This window comes from Melanotaenia boesemani, chromosome 3 (assembly GCF_017639745.1).
Source record: "Melanotaenia boesemani isolate fMelBoe1 chromosome 3, fMelBoe1.pri, whole genome shotgun sequence".
Taxonomy (NCBI): domain Eukaryota; kingdom Metazoa; phylum Chordata; class Actinopteri; order Atheriniformes; family Melanotaeniidae; genus Melanotaenia; species Melanotaenia boesemani.
In genome coordinates, this window is record NC_055684.1 from 22,957,908 (window position 1) to 22,977,470 (window position 19,563).

Consider the following 19,563-nt stretch of genomic DNA (forward strand, 5'->3'; position numbering starts at 1 on the left):
TTTTTCTTCTCCTCTCTATAATAGTCTTTTGTTTAATTACAAGGTCACGATTTCGTGACACAATGTCATCGTGGGCGTAAGTACGCACAGCTTATTTAGTACTGAGTTGTGCCAAAGAACTGGACAAATCTAACTCATTTAGAAGAGTAGAAGAGTTATGCTAAGTGTGGAAATGCTCCTTAAACAGGTGAGTCTTTAGCTTTACCAGACGTGCTGCTGCATTCTGAATCATCTGCAGAGGTTTTACTGAGCATGCAGGGAGGCCTGCCAGTAAGGCGTTGTAGTAGTCAATGCATGAAATGACCAGAGCCTGGACCAAGAGCTGTACCACATGTTCAGTCAGGTAGGGTCTGATTCTCTTGATGTTGTAGAGAGCAAATCAGCAAGACCAGGCAACAGAGGCAACATGGTCCTTAAAAATCTGGTTGTCTACCATGACACCAAGATTCCTGGTAGAAGATGTAGGCACAAGTGTGATAGAGTCAAGCTGCACGCTTATCTGTGGAGGTAAGGAAGGATTGGCTGGACAGACAACAAGCTGGATCTTGGACAGATTTAGCTGAAGGTGGCGATCCTTCATCCATGTGGAGATATCAGCAAGGTATGCCGATATTGGCATTGAGACGGTTGTGTCGTCAGGTGGGAAGGGAAGGAAAAGCTGAGAGTCATCTGCATAGTAGTTAGGAGATGCCATGAGAGTTAATGACTGCACCGAGTGAGGAGGTGTAATGTGAAAAGAGAAGAGGGCCAAGCCCTGACCCCTGAGGCAACCCTGTTATCAGCCTGTGTGATCTGGACACTCCTCCACACCAAGATACTCTGAAGGATCTTCATGTGAGGTAGGACATGAACCACGAGAGGCCAGATCCTGAGATGCCAAGCTCAGAGAGGCAGCGGACAGGTTCAGCAGAATAAGGACTGAGGATTGACCAGCGGATCTGGCAAGCCATAGGGAATCAGTAACTGACAGGAGAGCAATTTCAGTAGAGGGGCCTTGCCTATAGCCAGACTGATATGGATCAAACAAGTCTTGGAGGAACTGTGAGACCTGACTGAAGACGGCACGCTCTAGTAGTTTAGACATGAATGGAAGCTGTGAGACTGGCCGGTAGTTTTCAACCTGGGCTGCGTTGAGTGTGGTGTAACCCGAGCTTGCTTGAAGAAAGAGGGAAAGATACCATATTTAAGAGGAGTTAATATGGGTTACTGCAGATTTGATTGTAGAGAGAATGCTCTGCAGGATGTCGGTAGGGACAGGATTAGGAGGACATGTCGTGAGTTTTGAGTTAACTAGAAGTTTAGAGACTTCATCCCCATTTAGAGAGCGGAAAGAGGCACCAGTAGCTGGTTGGGGTAGGCGGAGTTGGTCAGGCTCAGGGAATTGGTTAGTGATGGTAGCAACCTTTCCATTGAAGTAGGAAGCAAACGTTTCTGCAGTGAACAGTGAGGTGAAGGTAGAAGAGCGTTAAATGCCATGAACAGTTGTGTGCTGGGAGCATTGCGGCTCTTGTTCCGTTCCAGCTCTGTGACTCCCAAGAACCATGGTGAGCCATGCCCTGGAAGGATTTTGTCTTGTTGGTTTTGACACCAGAGGGCAGAGTTTGCTCCTCTCTTGCCAGTGTTTCTGTAGCCTCATTCCACTCCGTCCACTCCCTTATTGATAAGAGCGCTTTTGGTGGCATGGGGAAGACTACTCAGTGTTAGACAATGGACAGGATATATCTGTGTATTTGTTTAACCACTAATGAAAGGCAGAACTGTGCACATAAAGGGGAGTGTAAATAGAAAAAAATCGATTCAATGCTCTACATATTTATAGATCATGCAGAAAATTCTTTCTTTTCTTTTGTTGCTTTTGAGATATTTCGGAATTATTAAGCAGTTGTGTAAATTACTTTCATTTCACCATTTCACATTTCTAGCTTAAGAAAAATATGTCTGTTCAGTTAGGATTATTTTGAACTGAAGAATTTGCAGTGCAACCTCAATAATACGTTAATAAGTTTGTTAAAAGGTTTCACTTGGGATCAGTATCGTTTATAAAATGCATCCAGGACAATAACAAGCCAGTCTGAAGCTGAATGAGCACGGATCTTGTCCCCCTGAAAGGAAGCACCGTGATTTTTACAACTTTTAGGGTTTAGTTAAATGACACACACATACATAAAATAAATAAAAATCTGGAAATCTCATTTTAAGATTTTTATTTAGAAATTTTTCCAGTAATTGATAAAAGGAAATGACAAAACTGAGTCACCATGGCGTCAGTGTGTATTCCCAAATACCCACCATAACCAGAGACATGACAGCTGGTCTAAGAGCTTGTCATTTCCCGTCGGAAGCAGTCATTGTTTTCTGGAATATAAGGCCGCTGAAAATTTTCTCCATTAAACATCATATTAAGGTTTTTTTTTCCTCTTCAATTGATGTTTTACGTCTCCTGGAATCGTTTTCCATGTTGCCTTTCACTGTTTATACAGAAACACAAATATGACCAGCTAATTTACAAACAGGACATGGCAAAATAGTTCATGTCTTCATTCACCTGTCCCAGTCTATGAAGAGACTTTAATCTTCTTGTCCAGTTTGAAGTTTCTCCAAATCCAAGGGACATCGAACCTTCATCAGCAAGAGACCTGCAGTCTCTTACCTCCTCATCCTCACTTTAACATCTGAAAAGTTCTTACGTGCTTCATCCTGTCACTCTTATGTAGAAACAGGGGTAAGTGCACAAGTCTGTTCCCACCTGGTTCCCCTCTGCTGCCAGTTTTCTTCTGTTCTTTCATCATTTTATAAATTCATCGTGACAGTTAAGTGACAGGGCAATAGAGGAACCTTTCAAGGTGTTGCTGATGGAAGATGATGCGTTGGAGGGGTATACAATGGGGCTAGAGGCCTATAGATTGCAGAGTTTGTCTCTCAGTGTTGTTGAGGTGGCCTGAGAACATACTATAACATGGCTGCTGGGCAAACTGTGTCAGGAAGTCTGTCAGGTATGCCTGAAAAGGAAAGATTAAAGACAAATTAAGGGGTAAAAAGTGATCAAATCCTGCATGGGGCTTAATCAGAATATTGGTAGATTGCCAAGCCTGCTGCAGGTATAAAGTCAGGTAGTACAATCCGGTCACATCCAGCTAACATGCAGGTGAAAAATTATTTTTTGCAACCCAATATTCAATCACAGCATATTTCACCCATTCCTTAGTCATAATCAACTTGCATGCGGAGGCTCAATCTTAAATTGGATTTATACTCGCACAGCATCTGTGTAAGAGCAGTTACGGCACCATCGGCATAGGCTCTGCAGAGCCTTGACGCGCACCTCTTCCAGACCACACATGCACCTGTAATGCAGTACAGTTACAGGGAAGTACTCCTTTATGATTGATCAGTTCGTGATTACACGTTTCCTGGATTTCTGGACCTTCTTGCTGAATTTCTGCCATAACTGGAAGAGAAACTGCAACACAACATCGTACCCCGATGCTTGAGTGCGAGAGCACACTTCACCAGCGTCAGCTATGCCGGCCATACCGTACGCAGATGCTGCGCGGTTATAAATACAGCTTCACTCAACAGCGACAAAACAACCCTAGCACATCAAAAAGCATGAGTAAAGGCTTGTAATGAACTCTACTTGTGGATTAGTTATGAAAAATAGGAACCATTCCAGTTTTCCATTTGTACAATGCTGCATAACAAGGCACGATGAATAAGTTGTCAGCTGCTCTTTAAGGACCATGTTGCCTCGGTTACCGGGTCTTGCCGATTTGCTCTCTACACCATCAGGAGGATCAGACCCTACCTGACTGAACACACTTAAAATAAGACAGAAAAATTAAGTTTAATGCTTACCTGCATATCAATCTGATATATAGGGTCTTTCAAGGCATCTGGATCGTCCTCTTCATCATCCTCATAATAATCATCATCTGTAAGTTTAAAAAAAACCAGCAAGGTCAGATCACACTGTGTTCTAGACTAACGAGAGAAAAAGTTCAGAGATATTCAAAAGGTATTTTTACCATATTTATTTGAGGCAATAAGATCAGAGAGCAACTGTCCTGCCAGCCCTTCATCCTCATCGTCATCATCCCCTTCTTCATCCTCCTGCTCCTCCCACATGCCACTGGAATCTGAGCCACACAGAAACAGCAGATTTAGAAACCCTAACAGCAGAGTATTTATTGACATTTATGGTTTATAATCTTGCCATTTCTAGGTGTCATTTAGAAAAACAGTTGCAAACAACAGTTATTGGTGTTTGCAACATTGATTATATTTATATCCACCTATATAAACTGGGTTTATAAATGTTTTCAACAGCAATTGGGAATATAAAAAGAAACACTATTTATAAATTAAGTTGCTATAACTGTTGAAAAACAACATGACTTTTCTGCATTTCCATGTTTTTATTCACCTTGGCTCCAGTCTGGTGCGTTGGCCCTGCTTGCGTTTGCCTCCACCACAGTCGACAGCTCATTGATGATCAGTTTAAAGATCTTAACGAGCAAAGGAATGTTGGTCCAGCGCTCTGGGTCTGTTGAAATGAAAAGCATTGTCAAGGCCTTTAAAAAAAACAAACATTTTGCTGTGCTAAAAGCAACACATTTACTTATCCAATGATTTAAAATCCAGACATTTACAATATAAATAAGGAATTAGGACATTTTTGCTTCTTACTTTTGGCAGATTTGGAGCGTGTGCGGATGCCGTCGTCGGGGTTGTAGATTTCTTCTCCCTTCACAACGATGTCTTGAAGGCGTTTGTCATCGGTGTTGAGACCGTGCTGCAGCAGCTTACAAAGAGCCACAGTGCTGCAGGTATAAAACGCAAAAAAGAAGCATTTTTCAGCTGTGAACCTGGAGCAGAAAACTTAAGACTATAAAACAATACCTGATAACTGTGTGTATATAGCACTTAAAGCAGACACAGCCAGTTTTAGCTGAACTGCTGAACTATGCTGGAAACAAGTGATTTATAAAGTGTTTACAGTCGAAATAAAGTTGCAAATTGGCTATTATAGAGGCAGGAGAGGGGCATTTGTTTTACATGAGTATGAAACTGCAAATATTTTGCTACCACGTTTTGACACTGTAGCATTTTTTACACACAACAAAGAGGGATAGGAACTGTTGTGTGTATCATGAACAACAACAGATTAATTATAGATTTTTGTGTTTGAAAAAAACTGCAAATAAACACTTAAAGATATAATAAAATGTTAGGGAAAGTATGCAAGCTTTGCTTATACATCGTCTGGATGGCACTGCACTGATTTACCACTAGTTACCTTCTGTTTACCACAAAGACAAGTTAGTTACCATTAAAATGTTCAAGCTATACCTGGTTTTTATACTACCTGTAGCTGGTAGCAAAGTTCAGGTATTACTGCCTCAGATATTATTAAATTCACTAAAACTGTTGCATTTAAATAAATTATGATTAAAAAAAAAAGAATGCCTGACCTGACTTTACCCTCATACTGTCCGTAGAAAAGATGTTGCCTGCTCATCCACTCAGTCATAACAAACTCCAGGGCGGGTTTCCCTGTCGGCCCTGGCAGACTGCATAAAAACTCCAGTAGAGGCTCCAGCTGAGAGTGAACCAGGTGGGCAAAAACCATAATCAGAGACTAAAGAGGAGGATGAGGAGGAACACACAAGAGGACAAAGTTAGATGTAGAAGGTATGAAACTATCAACAGATTTTTTTTTTTTGGCTTCAGGGAAATTTGCATCATCACATGTCATGTTGTCTTCCTCTCTACCTGCATGACACTCAGAGTCTCAGCTTGTTGCATTTTGCTCAGAATCGCTCTGAGGATCTGGTCCAGTTGTTCCCCAAGCTCAGTTCCCGCCCGAGAGATCAGCGTTGACACCAGCCTGCCCACGAAGGCCGCTGTAAATTCTGAGGTCCGGGGGTCCAGCAGCTGGTTGACCACCTGCATGACGTACCAGAGCCCGCCGTTTCCCTGCTCGTCCCTCCATTGGGCAATCTGCTCGAGGGCGACAGAGACGTACGCCCGTAGACACTCACCCCCATTCTAAAGAGGAAATTCATACCACATAGTTTTCAGCATCAGTCCAACAAAAAAAAAAAAAAAAAATCACAAATAGAAAATCCTGTTGTAATTTACCTGCATTATTGTGTTGTCGTCAGTGTGTAAGATACACTGTGCAACCACAGGAAATGCCTGACACACCAACATCTCTGACAGAGGGGGTTTTGTGTTTCGGACCACAGTAGTCAGGATGTCTATGGAAGTCTGGACAGAGAAGCATGAGGAAATCCATTAAAGGACAGAAGAAGAAAAAAGTTAATACAATAAACAAATTCTAATTTGAACATGGTCCTCAGACTGCCTCAGGAAAACTACCTGGGATGTTGTTTAGTGTGAGCCTAAGGGGGTGAAAAAGATGTTAGGATAAGGCTGATTATATTTTCTAGGGTCAGTGCTTTTTCCCCTTAAATAATCGCTCACTGAATTAATCCTGCTGCCCACTATAGCAAGAGGATTACATTATCTTGAGTACATCTTGCTTTAGCTACCACCGAATACATGTGCTGGATGTTAAGCTCTCAAATGATGTGCAAGAGCAGACTTATGTGCTACCTTCACCTTGCAGAGTTAGCACTTGCTCTCATTTTATTCATTATTCAACACAGAACTTTGTGACAGCTGCGGTCTTTGTCTTTGGATGTTTATCCCTCTAGAATATTAGCATCCAATGTCACAGTGTGTAAGAAATAAATAATAATAATGTGTTTTCTATAGTCATGTAATTTCATGCAGTTGGCTTATGGCTTGGTGCATTACTGCCATTTTGTGATGATGGTAACTTCTTACAAACTGCTGTTTACAACAGGATGAACTGGGGGAAAAAAAACAGCATTTCCTTTTGCTTTTAAGTAAAAAAATGTATTTTGTTTTAGATACTCTCAAACCACATTGGACCTGGTTGTTGATCAATAGATTATGAAAAAATATTCAAACTTGTTTAGTAATCATAAAGCAGTCTTACAGAAGTCTTACAGAAGGACAACAAACAGATTTGTTTTAACACCATCTTCTCTGAAAGATGATCTCTTTGAGAGACTTCTTACTTACAGCACAGAGTCCAGTGGGGATTTTGTCAGAGGGAGCCTGCATAATGCTGACCAGCGTGGGGATGAGACGCATCTGCATCGGTCCCTGGCAACCTTCGATTTGAGCCAGTTCTTTGAAGATGTCCTGAGCGAGGGAGGCCACCACGGGGTCTGAGGGAAAGAGAGGAGACCCAGCCTGAGAAAAGATAGGGGATCAAATCTTTGTTTTCTTTACTCAAATCTTCTAGGAAGCACTTTTTTGAAGCAATACATGTGAAACAAACAAACAAAAAAATAAAATAAAAACAAAAAGAATACTGCACAAAATTAATTTCAGTAATTCAACTTAAAAAGGTAAATTACTATATAGACTCATGCATGCAAAGTGAGATATTTCAAGCATTTATTTATCATTTTGATGGTTCTGGCTTACAGCCTATGAAAACCCAAAAATATAAATCTCAGAAAAATAGAATATTACCTCAAACAAAAAAAAGAAAAAAAAAAGGGGGGGGGGGGGGGGGGGGGGGGATTTTGAACACAGAAATGTTGACCATCTGAAGAGTATAGTCATGCATATAAATTCAATTCTTGGTTTGAGCCCCTTTTGTATAAATGTCCAGCCTCAATGCAGCGTGGCATGGATGTTATCAGCCTGTTTCTCTGCTGGGATGTAATAGAAGACCAGAATCCTTCAATTCTTCTGCATTGCTCGGTCTCATGTGTCTCATCTTTCTCTTGACAATGCCCCACAGATTTTCTATGGGGTTCAGCTCAGGAGTTTTATGGCCAGTCAAGCACAGCAATCCCTTGGTCATTGAACCAGGTTTTGGTTCTTTTGGCAGTGTGGGCAGGTGCCAAGTCCTACTGGAAAATAAAGTCAGCTTCTCCAAAAAGCTTTTCTGCTGAAGGAAGCATGAAGTGCTCCAAAATCTTCTGGTAGAGGGCTGCATTGACTCTGGACTTAAAGCACAGTGGACCAACACCGGCAGATGACACGGCTCCTCAAATCAACAGACTGTGGAAACTTCACACTGCACTTTAACTGGTTGTGTGCCTCTCTATTCTTCCTCCAGACTCTGGAACCTTGATTTCCAAATGAGATGCAAAATTTGCACATCAGAAAAGAGCACTCTGGACCACTGCTTAACAGGCCAGTTCATTTTTTCCTTTAGCCCAGGTAAGATGCTTCTGACATGTTTTGTTCAGGAGCAGCTTGACATTATACGACATTTGAAGCCCGTGTTCAGGATCTGTCTGTGTGGTGGCTCTCGAAGCACTAACTCCAGCCTCAGTCTCATCCTTGTGAATCTTCCCCACATTTTTAAAAGGCCTTTTCCGGATGATCCTCTCCAGGCTGCGTTCATCCCTGCTGGTTGTTCACCTTTTTCTTCCACACTTTTTCCTTCCACTCAACTTTTTATTGATGTGCTTTGAGCGCATCTAACTTCTTTTGCAATTATCTTTTGAGACTTCCCCTGCTTGTGGAGGATGTTAATGAGGATTTTCTGCAGAACTGTCAGGTCAGCAATCTTCCCCAACATTGTGAATTCTACTGAAATAGACTGAGAGACCATTTGAATGCTCAGGAGTACTTTGTTGATGTCTTGGGTTAATTAGCTGATCAGTATGTGAAACTTAGAGGCTACAACATTGAATCTTTTCAAACTATTTTAATTTTCTGAGATTTAGATTTTTGGGTTTTCATAAGCTGTAAGCCATAATCATCTCACTTTGCATTTAGTGAGTCTATATAATATTAGTTTACCTTTTTAAGTTGAATTACTGAAATAAATTAAGTTCTGCACGATAGTCTAATTTTTATTTAGTTTCACCTGTATAACTTGAAAAAGTGCTGAACTTTGCCAAGAGAAACATTAATTTCTCCCCACTGGTATGAGCGACGTACAAGAAGTATAGAGTATAAAGACAGAGGATGTGCATTAGTACCATTGTTATATTTAAGGAAAATGGCAATGGTGAGGGGGCAGATCTTATTCTCAGCACTGGTGGTAAAGGCTGGGTCGACGGTGCAGACGATGCACAGTGTCTCCATGACGAGTGTGAGCACCTCTGAGCTGAACTGGGCCGCCAGTTGGACCAGTCCCTCAAGGATACTGGGTAGGAAGGGCTGAAGGACATGCGTACTCTCTGACAGCTTTAACTGATCACAGTACCTGAAAAATGACGGGGATATGGGGAGCCTGTGAATGCCCAACCGTCTTCCAAAATCTCATTTTTAATCAGCCAAGGATGAAAAATCTATAACAAGATGCTTACAAGATTTATTTGCTTTGATAGTGGAACAAACAGCAAAGCAAATCAAAGATGCATGTGTGGGATTGAGACACAGAAATAATTAGAAACACAGCAAGCTCACCCCCAGATGGCCCTGACGGCAGAGATACGGACGGATGGTGGCTGGCTGTCATGGAGGCCACTGACAGTGGCCTGGAGGAACTGCTGGATGAGTTCAGGAGACATGGCTGCTGTGAAGCGACTGGCCGCCCACAGAGCCCGGCCGAGGAGGAACGGAGACGCCGCTATGAGCAAGGAAAAGGAACAAAGGCCAAGTGAGAAACATATAAAAAGAAGAAAATGAAAACAAAGACATCCTCTCCAGCATGGAGAGATCTAGTTAATCCAAATATCTTCTTTTTAAAATGAACATAGTGATGTTAAAATAACTGAGAAATATACTCTTTTACATTATATGCAGGGGTTAAAGCAAAAAATTTTCCTAAGATGTAGTTTTTCCAGCAGGACCTGGTCTATTGTGGTGAAAGCCCACATACGAGCACACAGGGAGTTTTTACATTGTCTCCCTTTTTTTCGCTGCAAAACAATCTGCATGCCAGAATACCAGGTCGCCAGAATACTTTAAACCCTATATATGTAAAATGGAAAATCAAATTTTTAATTTATTTATTTTTTAGCATGACATGCAAAGGATACAGGCTTAAAGTGCTTTGAGTATAGCTAAAACTTCAGTTGAAGCCTGGGCTGGTTGTTCATGCAGCTGTGCATCCAGAGGTAACGCGTTACAGCGCTTTATAGTGTTTTAGTTCAGCATTTTATTCTGCTCTGACCTGAACGGTAACTACATATTTACAGCATTAATGGTTGTTAAATCTCACCTGCCAGGTTAAGATCAGCCAGGATGACACCAGCCAGAAAACCATGCATATCAAACTGGATACGGCCGTTCTTCACATTCTCTGTAATGATTGTCTTGACTGAACCGAGGGCCAACATGGAGGCCTCGTGGATCTTCCACCTGATTAAAAAGCATCATCGTCAGTTAAAAGAAGAATGAGTACACACTGTATAGAGACAATACAGTGCCAATCTTCTGTTGTCAGTGTGTGTGAGTGTATCCTCACCAGTGCTCATTGCCACTGTTTTTGTCCTGCTCTGCCTCCTGGAGGTGTCTGGTAGCAGCTGCTGCCAACGCTGCTGCACTCTCATTCTGAAACTCTGCAGCCACAGCCTGAAACCAGAGGTCAAGAGTAAACATTGCTAAACACACTCGCCGGGAGAACCAGAAGCTGAAAAAAAGAGCCAACGATTAAGATTCACTGTCACAGTGAAATAAGACTATGATATCCAGATATTTTGACCTGTTTTACATTTTTCAGCATTGCTTAGGTCTATCCAACAGCACAAAAAACACAGGCTGACCATGGTAAACAACGGTCTTGTTTTAAAAAAAAAAAACAAACAAAAAAAACAAACAACATTGTTTTTTGCCACTTCCAGTGTCAGTAAAGTCTGGATAAAGGGAGGGGTAGCAGGGACTATAGCCCAGGATGCAGTGTTTTTATAGGCGCAGGTGAAAGATGGCCGATGTGTTAAAGTACCTCATGAATGTCTTTTATCAAAACTAAAAGCAACTTTCCTACTTTAGTGTGTGATGTTGAGACCTCAGGCTTGAAACTACAGATAGACAATCAGGGATTAATGACTGTCAAAAATTTAGGATTATGACCTGCAGCGTGACTACTGCTCTGAACTTTTCTATGATGTGTTAACATAATGTCGATTCTTTAAAAACCCAAAACAAAAGTCCAACAAACCAAACAAGCCCAACCTAACTTGTGGAAATCAAACAAAGAAGCTAATCTGGTTTTCTTGTCATGTTAACCACTCAAAACGATTTTACACATTCAAACACACACTTATACAGCACTTCTGTTGTTATCTATCATCTGTCTCACAAATTCAAACCCCAACAGACACATTGAGGGACAAATTGGGGTTCAGTTTCTTGCCCAAGCACACTATGGCATGTAGTCAGGGGAAGCGGACAATTATTCTCCCTCCTAAACTACCGCCACCCACTAGGAAACAGAGCCGGCTCATAAAAATGACTTTACATTAATGTAACACTTAAAATGTGAGTTGCTCTTTACAGACGGCGCCTGTGACGATTTTGCAGGTATCATTATCATACAGTCTGCATACATAAAACATGGTGCTGGAGTCAAATCCAACAGATGCCTGTCGCGCCGAGCAACTTGAAGTCAACTTTTAAGACAATTAACATCACACACTATGCAGCTATCTTTACAGTAAAGACTTGCATCTGAAGAAAAAAAAAAAAAAAAAAAGACGCCTAAAATGATTATGTTTTGGTAAGGCATACAGCATAGGTCAGTCAGGATGATCTAATATTGGCCAGAAAATAATGTTAACCCGTTGGTATCAGACGTCTTGTGGGCAGGACGACAAATTAATATGTATTTAACTCAGTTTCCCCTCAGAGGACCTACACGTTATACACCACTGGAAAGCTAAGACTGAATGATATCTATGCAGATGATACTGCATCAATGGTCCTGTTACATCAGTAACAAGTAAAAATAGTCTAGTAAATTCATTGGTCGACAGTCTTTTGTAAAACCCGTTTTAGGCAAAAGTTTTTAATTTTAATTGGTTAAAGGACCAGTGGGCAGAATCTACATATATCTAAATGTGTTGTATAGATATTTATACTTGTTGCCTCAACCAGCTGTTCCTTAAAACTGTTCAACACTGTTTCTGTGTCCTTCTAACTCTACATGAAGAGTGGAAAAAACTGCAAGGAAAAGGGTAAAATGGGTGAGGAAAGCGACTTAAACTGTCTCTGTGGTGGGCATTTAAAAACCCAACCTATCAACGCTAATCATTCTACCTGTGCCAAAGGACTTCAGCGAGATAAAACTGGCCTGTTGTTTTCATTCAGCATGGTTTGCAGTTCTATGTTTCCATCTCACCAGCAGAAGGTCCTGAGCCGAGATCCTGACAGAGTAGGAAAAGGTGTCATCATCCTCATCCTCTACAAACTGCTGAGGGTTAGCCGTCCACACTTTGATCTTTAAAAAAAAAGAAAGAAAAAGAATTTACATTTCTCTTTGCCCTTTATACATCCACCCTTTCAACAGCATTGTTGACATGTTTCAGTTGTTTCTTACCTGGTCTTCTGTGATCTGCATATACAGAATGATGTAGTAGATCAGTTCAGGCAGAGCTTTCTTCACTGTGCTCTTAAACTTGTTGTTCTCTAGCAGCGTGTGGACAAACTCAAAAATGCTGAACACCAGATTCTCAAAACCCAAAACTTCCCCTTAAAAAAAAGAAACAAAAACCACAAGAAAACCAATTAATTCAGAACACGATCACTGACACCAGACGTGCTGCAGTGAGAGGAAGATAATTTAAATTCTGCTTACCATCTGAGTCAACAGGATCCTCCACTTCCTCTGTGTAGTTGACTTCTGTTCTTACATAAGTAAGCAAGAAGCTAAGGAATAACAGTCCCTTAGCTTTTTGTATTTCCTTTTAATTTTTGCATTTCTGTCAGAAGATTAACAGCTTGTGTAAAATACAGTATAAATATGAGCCATTACATCATCTCTTGCGGCAACATCTTAAACACATAACAGTGTTATGACCCATACAGCAGAATTAGCTGCTGCAGTAACGCTTACTGACAAAAGGGTTTACACATAACTAGTGAATACACAGAAGGCATTAAAAAGGATATAAAGCTGCACTTTCAGTCAGTGTGTTCCATACGATGGGTAAGATCTGCTGCATGGAGGACACCATGGGTTTGGGAAAATTTTTCACTAAAGCTGTTACTGCCTGCGAGAGAAATAAGAAGAAATACAGATTTAAAAAAAAATTTAAAAAAGAGGAGGGGGGAGGGGGGGGGCAGCTTTCAGGAACTGCCCCTGGATGGTCGATGTGCAAACAATACAGAAATAAATAAATGGGCCTTATGTATTTTCATAAATAGAATTAAGGTTTCTAAAATCAGGAACTGTGTTTTAATGAATCTGTCAGCTTTGTAGAATAATTTAGTCTATATGAACATCTGAAGTCTTGCAGGTTTTCAGAAGGACTTGGGCTAAGGTACTCTTGATGCAAATAAAAAAAAAAAAAAAAAAAACTCCTATTTGCATTTTCACAAATAAAAGGTTTCACAAATCATAAACTGAACTGCGTGTTAACAAATCTTCATGCTCTGCAGAATATGTAGATTTGAACATCCAAAGACATGTAGTTTTTCACCAGGACCTGGTCTAATGTGGCCAAAGTCCCCAAAGAGTGGGGGAAAAGGTCTTTTAAAATCACACATCAGAAGCTAACTTCAGCAACGTCAGGCTGCTTCTCTAAAAATGTCTTCATTTCACGCTCAACACTGGCGTTTAAAACCTATTCAGCGTGATGTTATTTACCTTATGTCAATGATGGCGTGTCCTTTCTGACTCTACCTGGTCGCACGTTCACAATTCTCCTCTGCCCCGATGTGCAAAGACACATGTGCACACACAGGCGAGCACACACACCAGCAGACAGTGTGTTGGGAAACTGATGTACCGTAGTTTTATTTAACCCTTACAGCTATTCATCAACGTCTCTGCTCTATCTTATCAATCTGTGGTCTAGCAAAGATTTAAATTGCAGCTGGGTCCCACAACCACATGTTTTCCAAGACCCAGCTCAGCTTCTGATCGGTTGTTCATGTGTTTGAGAGCAAAGCTGCGTTCAACTCTCACCGTTGATAGATGAACACAATGTAACAATAGTCCACATTTGTGCACATTAAATCATTAAATAGTCTTTTTCTAATTTTTTTAGATGCAAAAACTCAGCAGGCTAATTAGCAGGCCGATGCTCGAATACTTTAAGCCCTGTTTAAACCTCAATTATATCTGCTATACATATGGAAACTACACATATCTCTAAATTCGTGTGTAAGACTAACAACTCTAGCATGAAACAACTTCACCAAGATCTAATCTACTCAGCTTAACCGACCAGTTTCTGCCCATTGTTTAAGAAATTTGAGGCTCTCATCTAACTAACTACTCTCACCTTGAGAACTTCCATCTTGAGGCCACTATCTGATGAGGGTCCATCCGGCATCTGTAGAGCCTGCACAAACGCCTCTGTGAACTGCTGGACCACTGGGAAGATTAATGCTTTGGCTGCACCCTAAACACAGATTATGATGAGCAAGAAGTTATTGATACATACAAAAATAGAAAAATGACAGACCATAATACAGACAGGTAAATTCTCAATGCGTCTTCCTCTTCTGTGACATGATACTGGATTAAAGAGCAGAACATTACAAATCTTTATAAATTTCTTTTGATAGTCAGATATAAGGTTTAATCAAAAGTGAAACCAGACAATTCAAACAAATCTGATTATATTGCTTCACCTTTTCAAGCTCTTCAATAGCACAAATGAGGTTGGCACAGGTGGTAAATATCTCCACTGCTCTGGAGCGGGTACGAATACTATAAACCTACAACAGGAAATAAATATCAGTAAAACAGGCATCATGTTACAAATGAATGCAGCTTGTCTGGGAGATATACAAGTATCACAGAGAAAGAACACAGATGTCACAACTCTCTGTCATGTGCATCATCAGTACTAAAATACTGCATTGTGCAACAAAAATCAAATAAAAATAATCCCTTAAGTGAGCGACCACTGCAGCATCACTGCTGTAAATCAGTAATAGTATGACAGTACCTCAGCCATGGTGAAAATTTTGTACATCTCAGGTAAGATGACTGGAGCCACCAGGGGCATCTGGGTATCTGTCACTTCTCGAGTGAACTCTGGACACAAGAGGTTGTTACATGAGTGTGAACATGAAACAAAATCAATCACAGATTGAGACTTTCTAATTAAAATGGGAAAAAAAATAACTTAAGTTTGCTGCTATATCCTTTGAAGTTCCCTACTTTTGCAACAAAACACCACTCCCAGCGACCCAGTTTTTATCACCTGCACGGAGAATTGCAGCCACAACCCAGAAAACAAAGTACGATTTTTTAGGCTGTGCAAATATTAATTATGCTGGTTTAATGGAGTGAAAATCATGTCCAGAATAAGATCTGTGCATAAGAACTAAATTAAGTTTAAATAAAAAACCTATTTAACTGAGGAAGTTTGGTTGTGAGTGCAAACAAATGCATTTGAGAGCTGATGAAATGTACATTCCAACCAATAAAAAATAAATAAATAAAAAAAAATCCTGGCTATTATCTGTTATTTATGCCACGTCAATCTTCATGTTTATCATTTTACACACCTGTGAGGACCCTCATGGCTCCGTGTACGGCACTGACGTCTCCACTGACCAGCATCTCCATGAGGAGCGTGAAGAGCTGCGGCCAAGCCTCAGGCCAGTCCCAGTGGGCGATGGCTGAAACAGCATACGCAACACTGGAGCGAACTTTGCTCATTGATTCTTGCAAACCACTCGGCAGTAGCTCCCTGATGGCAGCTTTAGCCTAGAAGGTAAAAACAAAAACAAAACCCCCGAAACCCCTATTTCAGTAAATAACAAATTAAGTATGTAATTTAAAAAAAAAGATGAGCCAAGACTGTCTGAAAAGTAAATCTATTTGGCACATTCGTCACCCCCTTCACGCTGTAATAATTATCAAAGCTAATTTTATCCCAGAAGTAGTTCTCTAAAAATTCACATACATCAACTTATGTACAAAGTGAAAAAATATTTTTTTTTTTAGATCAATCATATCCAGCAGGGATGGCGTACCTGTTCTGAGGTTTCAGGAGGTCTGAACTTCTCTGACTGGGAACACCAATGAGTCTCCACATACTGCTTTAGGATGACAGATGCTAACTGCAAGCACAAACAGGCAGATATGTGTAAAACAGCACATAAGTGATGCATGGAGTCACAGTGAGGGAAACGGACAATAGCAAAAAAAAAAGAAGAAAAACTTTAGACCAGAACTGCAGTGGAATGGACTTCATGTCCCAAAAATTTCTGTTTTACTATACATCTGCTAACCTGACGGATAGCGAGTGCTCCCTGAGGGTCAACCGTGAGTTCTGCCAGGTGGACGCCAAACTCTATAACATGAACATTGGAGAAGACAGAAATGAACGTTTAATCGTCATAGTACACAGAATTACACAAAAGTAGGGTGAGAGCATGGAGAGAGGAGGTATAATAAATGGAGGAGTCATTTCCATGCCACTCTAAGCACTGACTTGACTCAGCTGAACCTAATCATTAAGGTTCCAACATTTATTTTCACTGTCACAAAAGTTTGTTAAAAAAATAATATAACTCAACGTTCTTTTTTGTAGTTTATAAAACAGCAACTGACACATGATGATAGAAAAAAATGCTGTGAGGTTTCAGAAAGAAAAATGGCTAAATACAACATAAAGGCAGAAGAGGCAACAGAAAGAAGAATTCTAGTGTTCCTGCATACATTAACATAATTTGATAAATGACTGAAAACACTGCCCAGAATTAACAGACTCGTTTGAACCTGATGTGCCAGGCATTGTGGAATGTGAGATGAACACAATTCAGGATCACCATCTGGCCCTGTAACTGGGTTTTACCAAGAGTGACATCAGGCGCCAGAAGACAATGTTATTGCTGACAATCCTACAGAACAGCTGCCTTAGAGAGGGGCCAGTGAAAAGGGTTGGCCTCGCTGTGATGCTGTTGCATGGCTGACAGACAGTGTGTACAATTAGCTTTTCATCACTGGCGTGAGGACTTCAGGACAATGAAAAGTCTGGTGGAGCATATTAACTACAGCCACTGTATACATTTACACCGTATCATGTCTTTATTCAAATGTCATAATCCTCCCAGAACGCCAATTTTTAATTAATAGATACATCAGAGTGTCTGCAAAGTTGATGACTATATTTTCAAATCAGAAAATGAACCATGTTTGTTGCAGAGATCAAATTATTGTCCATCTGTAGATTATGAACAGGAAAATGTGATGCTGAATGAAATAGTATTTATGAATCACACAACTACAGTAATCTAATTTGACTTTAGGATTACTAAAATATTGTTTAATCCAGTGTCAAAAAGTTTTATCTCATAGTATAGAGGACCATTTCAGCCCCATTTCCACAGTATACAGAATTTACAGTTAGACATCTCAGTATTTTTCAGTACTGACAAATCCAAAATACACAGTTTCTGCCATTTTACTTGCACTCTTAAACATTAAATATAATTCTTGATTGAGTGTCATCTTCAGTCTGGATGCAGCTGTGCTTTGACAGCTAACTCTTTTTGGGCTATTAATTAGTGCAACAACCACAGTGTGACACAGATGGCAACTTGAGGCTGTAGTCTTCCTCCTTGCCTTCCCCTTCCCTCTCTGGCGTTAGTAGTCCACATGATGCGGAAAACTGGCAGCTTGTTCGGCGGGATCCGCGAGAGAAGCCCCCTGAGGGACAACTTAGCGGGAAAATCTGTCAACTGGGCGTTCGGCGGTTGCCATGGCGACCACGGAATCTATCATTGAGTCTTAAGAATGGCTCTTTCTAAAAGCTTCTTCTGGAATCGTTTGGTACTTAAGATGCTGTTACGTTGATGTCGACATTCCACCTTTTTCAAGTGACATTTTTAGATTCCGATGCGCTCTAGATAAAAGTAGCAAATGTTGCTTCTTTATGGCTGTACTGTAACAACGTAAAACCGGGATTTCCGCGCACACAAGACGGACAACTCGCATCAGGGTGTTTTAAAGTGAAGAAGATTTTTACACTGCGGTTGGGCTGCTGAGGCCGGGGGTCCACACATTCTCCATGTGCTGGATGTAACTTCAGAGCTAGGTTACCTCTACTTATTACACCTACAATATTACTAGCTGCGACTTAGCGGGTCCCATCGGGCTAAAAGCAATTAAACCACAACAAAACAAGAGAGAACAGTGCGCCTTTTCACGAGCTTGCGAGCTAACTTGGCCACTAATAACTTCCGAAATTATGGCCTAACGTTAGCTAAAGAGACTCGGCGCAGTTACCATGCTAACGTTTTGACTGTTAGCTTAGTCAACACCGTAAACAGCAGTCAGCTGTGCACATGCTGCTAATCTGTACAGGGGCCCAAGTCTTTAAAAAGTGACAACAGCGTGTAGCTTATGATCGTAAACTTCTGAAAATAACGTTAAAAACATGGACTATCCTTTACCTTCAGTTACTTCCAGCACTTTGATCTGCTCCTCCGCGGCAGCGCGCACTTCTTGGACTGGGGACAGGATGGCTGTCAGCGTCTCGATAAGAGCTTCTTTCAGTCCTTGCTGGACGAGACCGGCGGCCGAACCGGGCTGAGCGTTACCCGCCGCACTCATGCCTGCTGTGTTTCCTTTCGCAGCCCGCTATAGTGAATCCACCACCACTCGGGGAGGAGCAGAAACACACGAACACAGAGCGGCGAAGCGCGCCAATGCATGGAAAAGCGGAGGCGGGGTTTTGCTGGAGGAAGCCCGTTCAGTCTCAGTCGTCCGGTTCAGGCCACGTGTTCCCCTCCCCCATATGGCTTTGTTGTTAAACTCTGGCTCCCTCTTGTGGTACGGGGGAAAATAACTGTCAGACCTACTATAGAAGGGAAACTACATTTCCATAGTGAGTTGCGCCTAAATTTTATAAGCTGTAGCAGATAAATTGTTTAAGTGGGTAAATGCGTGGCTAAACTTTGCCCTGTTGTCTTTTATCTTGTTATTCTTGTTATGCCTTTAACAGACTGTGGAAATAAACCAAATATGCATTATATGACAAAAAAAAAAGATATTCCAAGCATACTTACTATACTATACTTATCTGCTTTACTCTTATGTGGACACAATCTTAATATTTTAGGCTTATTTGAACCAACTCTTATCATGTCTTACCATAATGATACCCCCCCCCCCCCCCCCCCAAACAAAACAAACAAACAATTAAATAAAAGAAGTGACCTTCCCAGCTCCTGGTGGTGGTGTTGTTCCAGATGGTCAAAATCCAGAATCAGTGTTCCCAGAGGACTGATGCAATATGTTAAATCCTGTTCGAATGTTTATACGAGTGAGTTGTGCAGCAGTCATGCATGTTAGTATGATTCAGGTGTTTTTCCAGCAGTGCTTGAACTTTCATTTCTGAATTCCCATACCTGTATGCATTTGCATAGGCA

At 41.0% G+C, this 19,563-nt stretch overlaps 1 protein-coding gene across 1 annotated transcript; it reads right to left on the reverse strand.

Moving 5' to 3' along the window:
* Window positions 1-2,189: 2,189 nt before the first annotated feature.
* Window positions 2,190-18,880, reverse strand: ipo9 (importin 9). The gene is made up of 24 exons (XM_041980853.1): window positions 18,586-18,880; window positions 16,420-16,481; window positions 16,162-16,248; window positions 15,691-15,892; window positions 15,126-15,214; window positions 14,806-14,892; window positions 14,454-14,573; window positions 13,117-13,217; window positions 12,803-12,861; window positions 12,545-12,696; window positions 12,347-12,445; window positions 10,475-10,581; window positions 10,229-10,368; window positions 9,472-9,634; window positions 9,042-9,268; window positions 7,114-7,262; window positions 6,142-6,270; window positions 5,773-6,048; window positions 5,472-5,638; window positions 4,687-4,820; window positions 4,424-4,543; window positions 4,026-4,136; window positions 3,856-3,932; window positions 2,190-2,999 (listed from the first exon to the last, which is right to left on the reverse strand). Exons 1-24 carry the CDS (start codon window positions 18,743-18,745, stop codon window positions 2,889-2,891), a joined length of 3,129 nt encoding a protein of 1,042 aa, XP_041836787.1. The 5' UTR covers window positions 18,746-18,880; the 3' UTR covers window positions 2,190-2,888.
* Window positions 18,881-19,563: the final 683 nt, after the last annotated feature.

What these genes read in the sequence shown, in the direction of transcription:
- ipo9 (XM_041980853.1), bottom strand. Translation starts at nt 18,745, where the DNA reads ATGAGTGCGGCGGGTAACGCTCAGCCCGGTTCGGCCGCCGGTCTCGTC. An exon ending in TCCCCACTGGACTCTGTGCT is followed by an intron (nt 6,271 to 7,113) that starts GTAAGTAAGAAG and finishes TTCTCTGTCCAG; the next exon opens with ACTTCCATAGACATCCTGAC. An exon ending in ACGACAACACAATAATGCAG is followed by an intron (nt 6,049 to 6,141) that starts GTAAATTACAAC and finishes TTTCCTCTTTAG; the next exon opens with AATGGGGGTGAGTGTCTACG.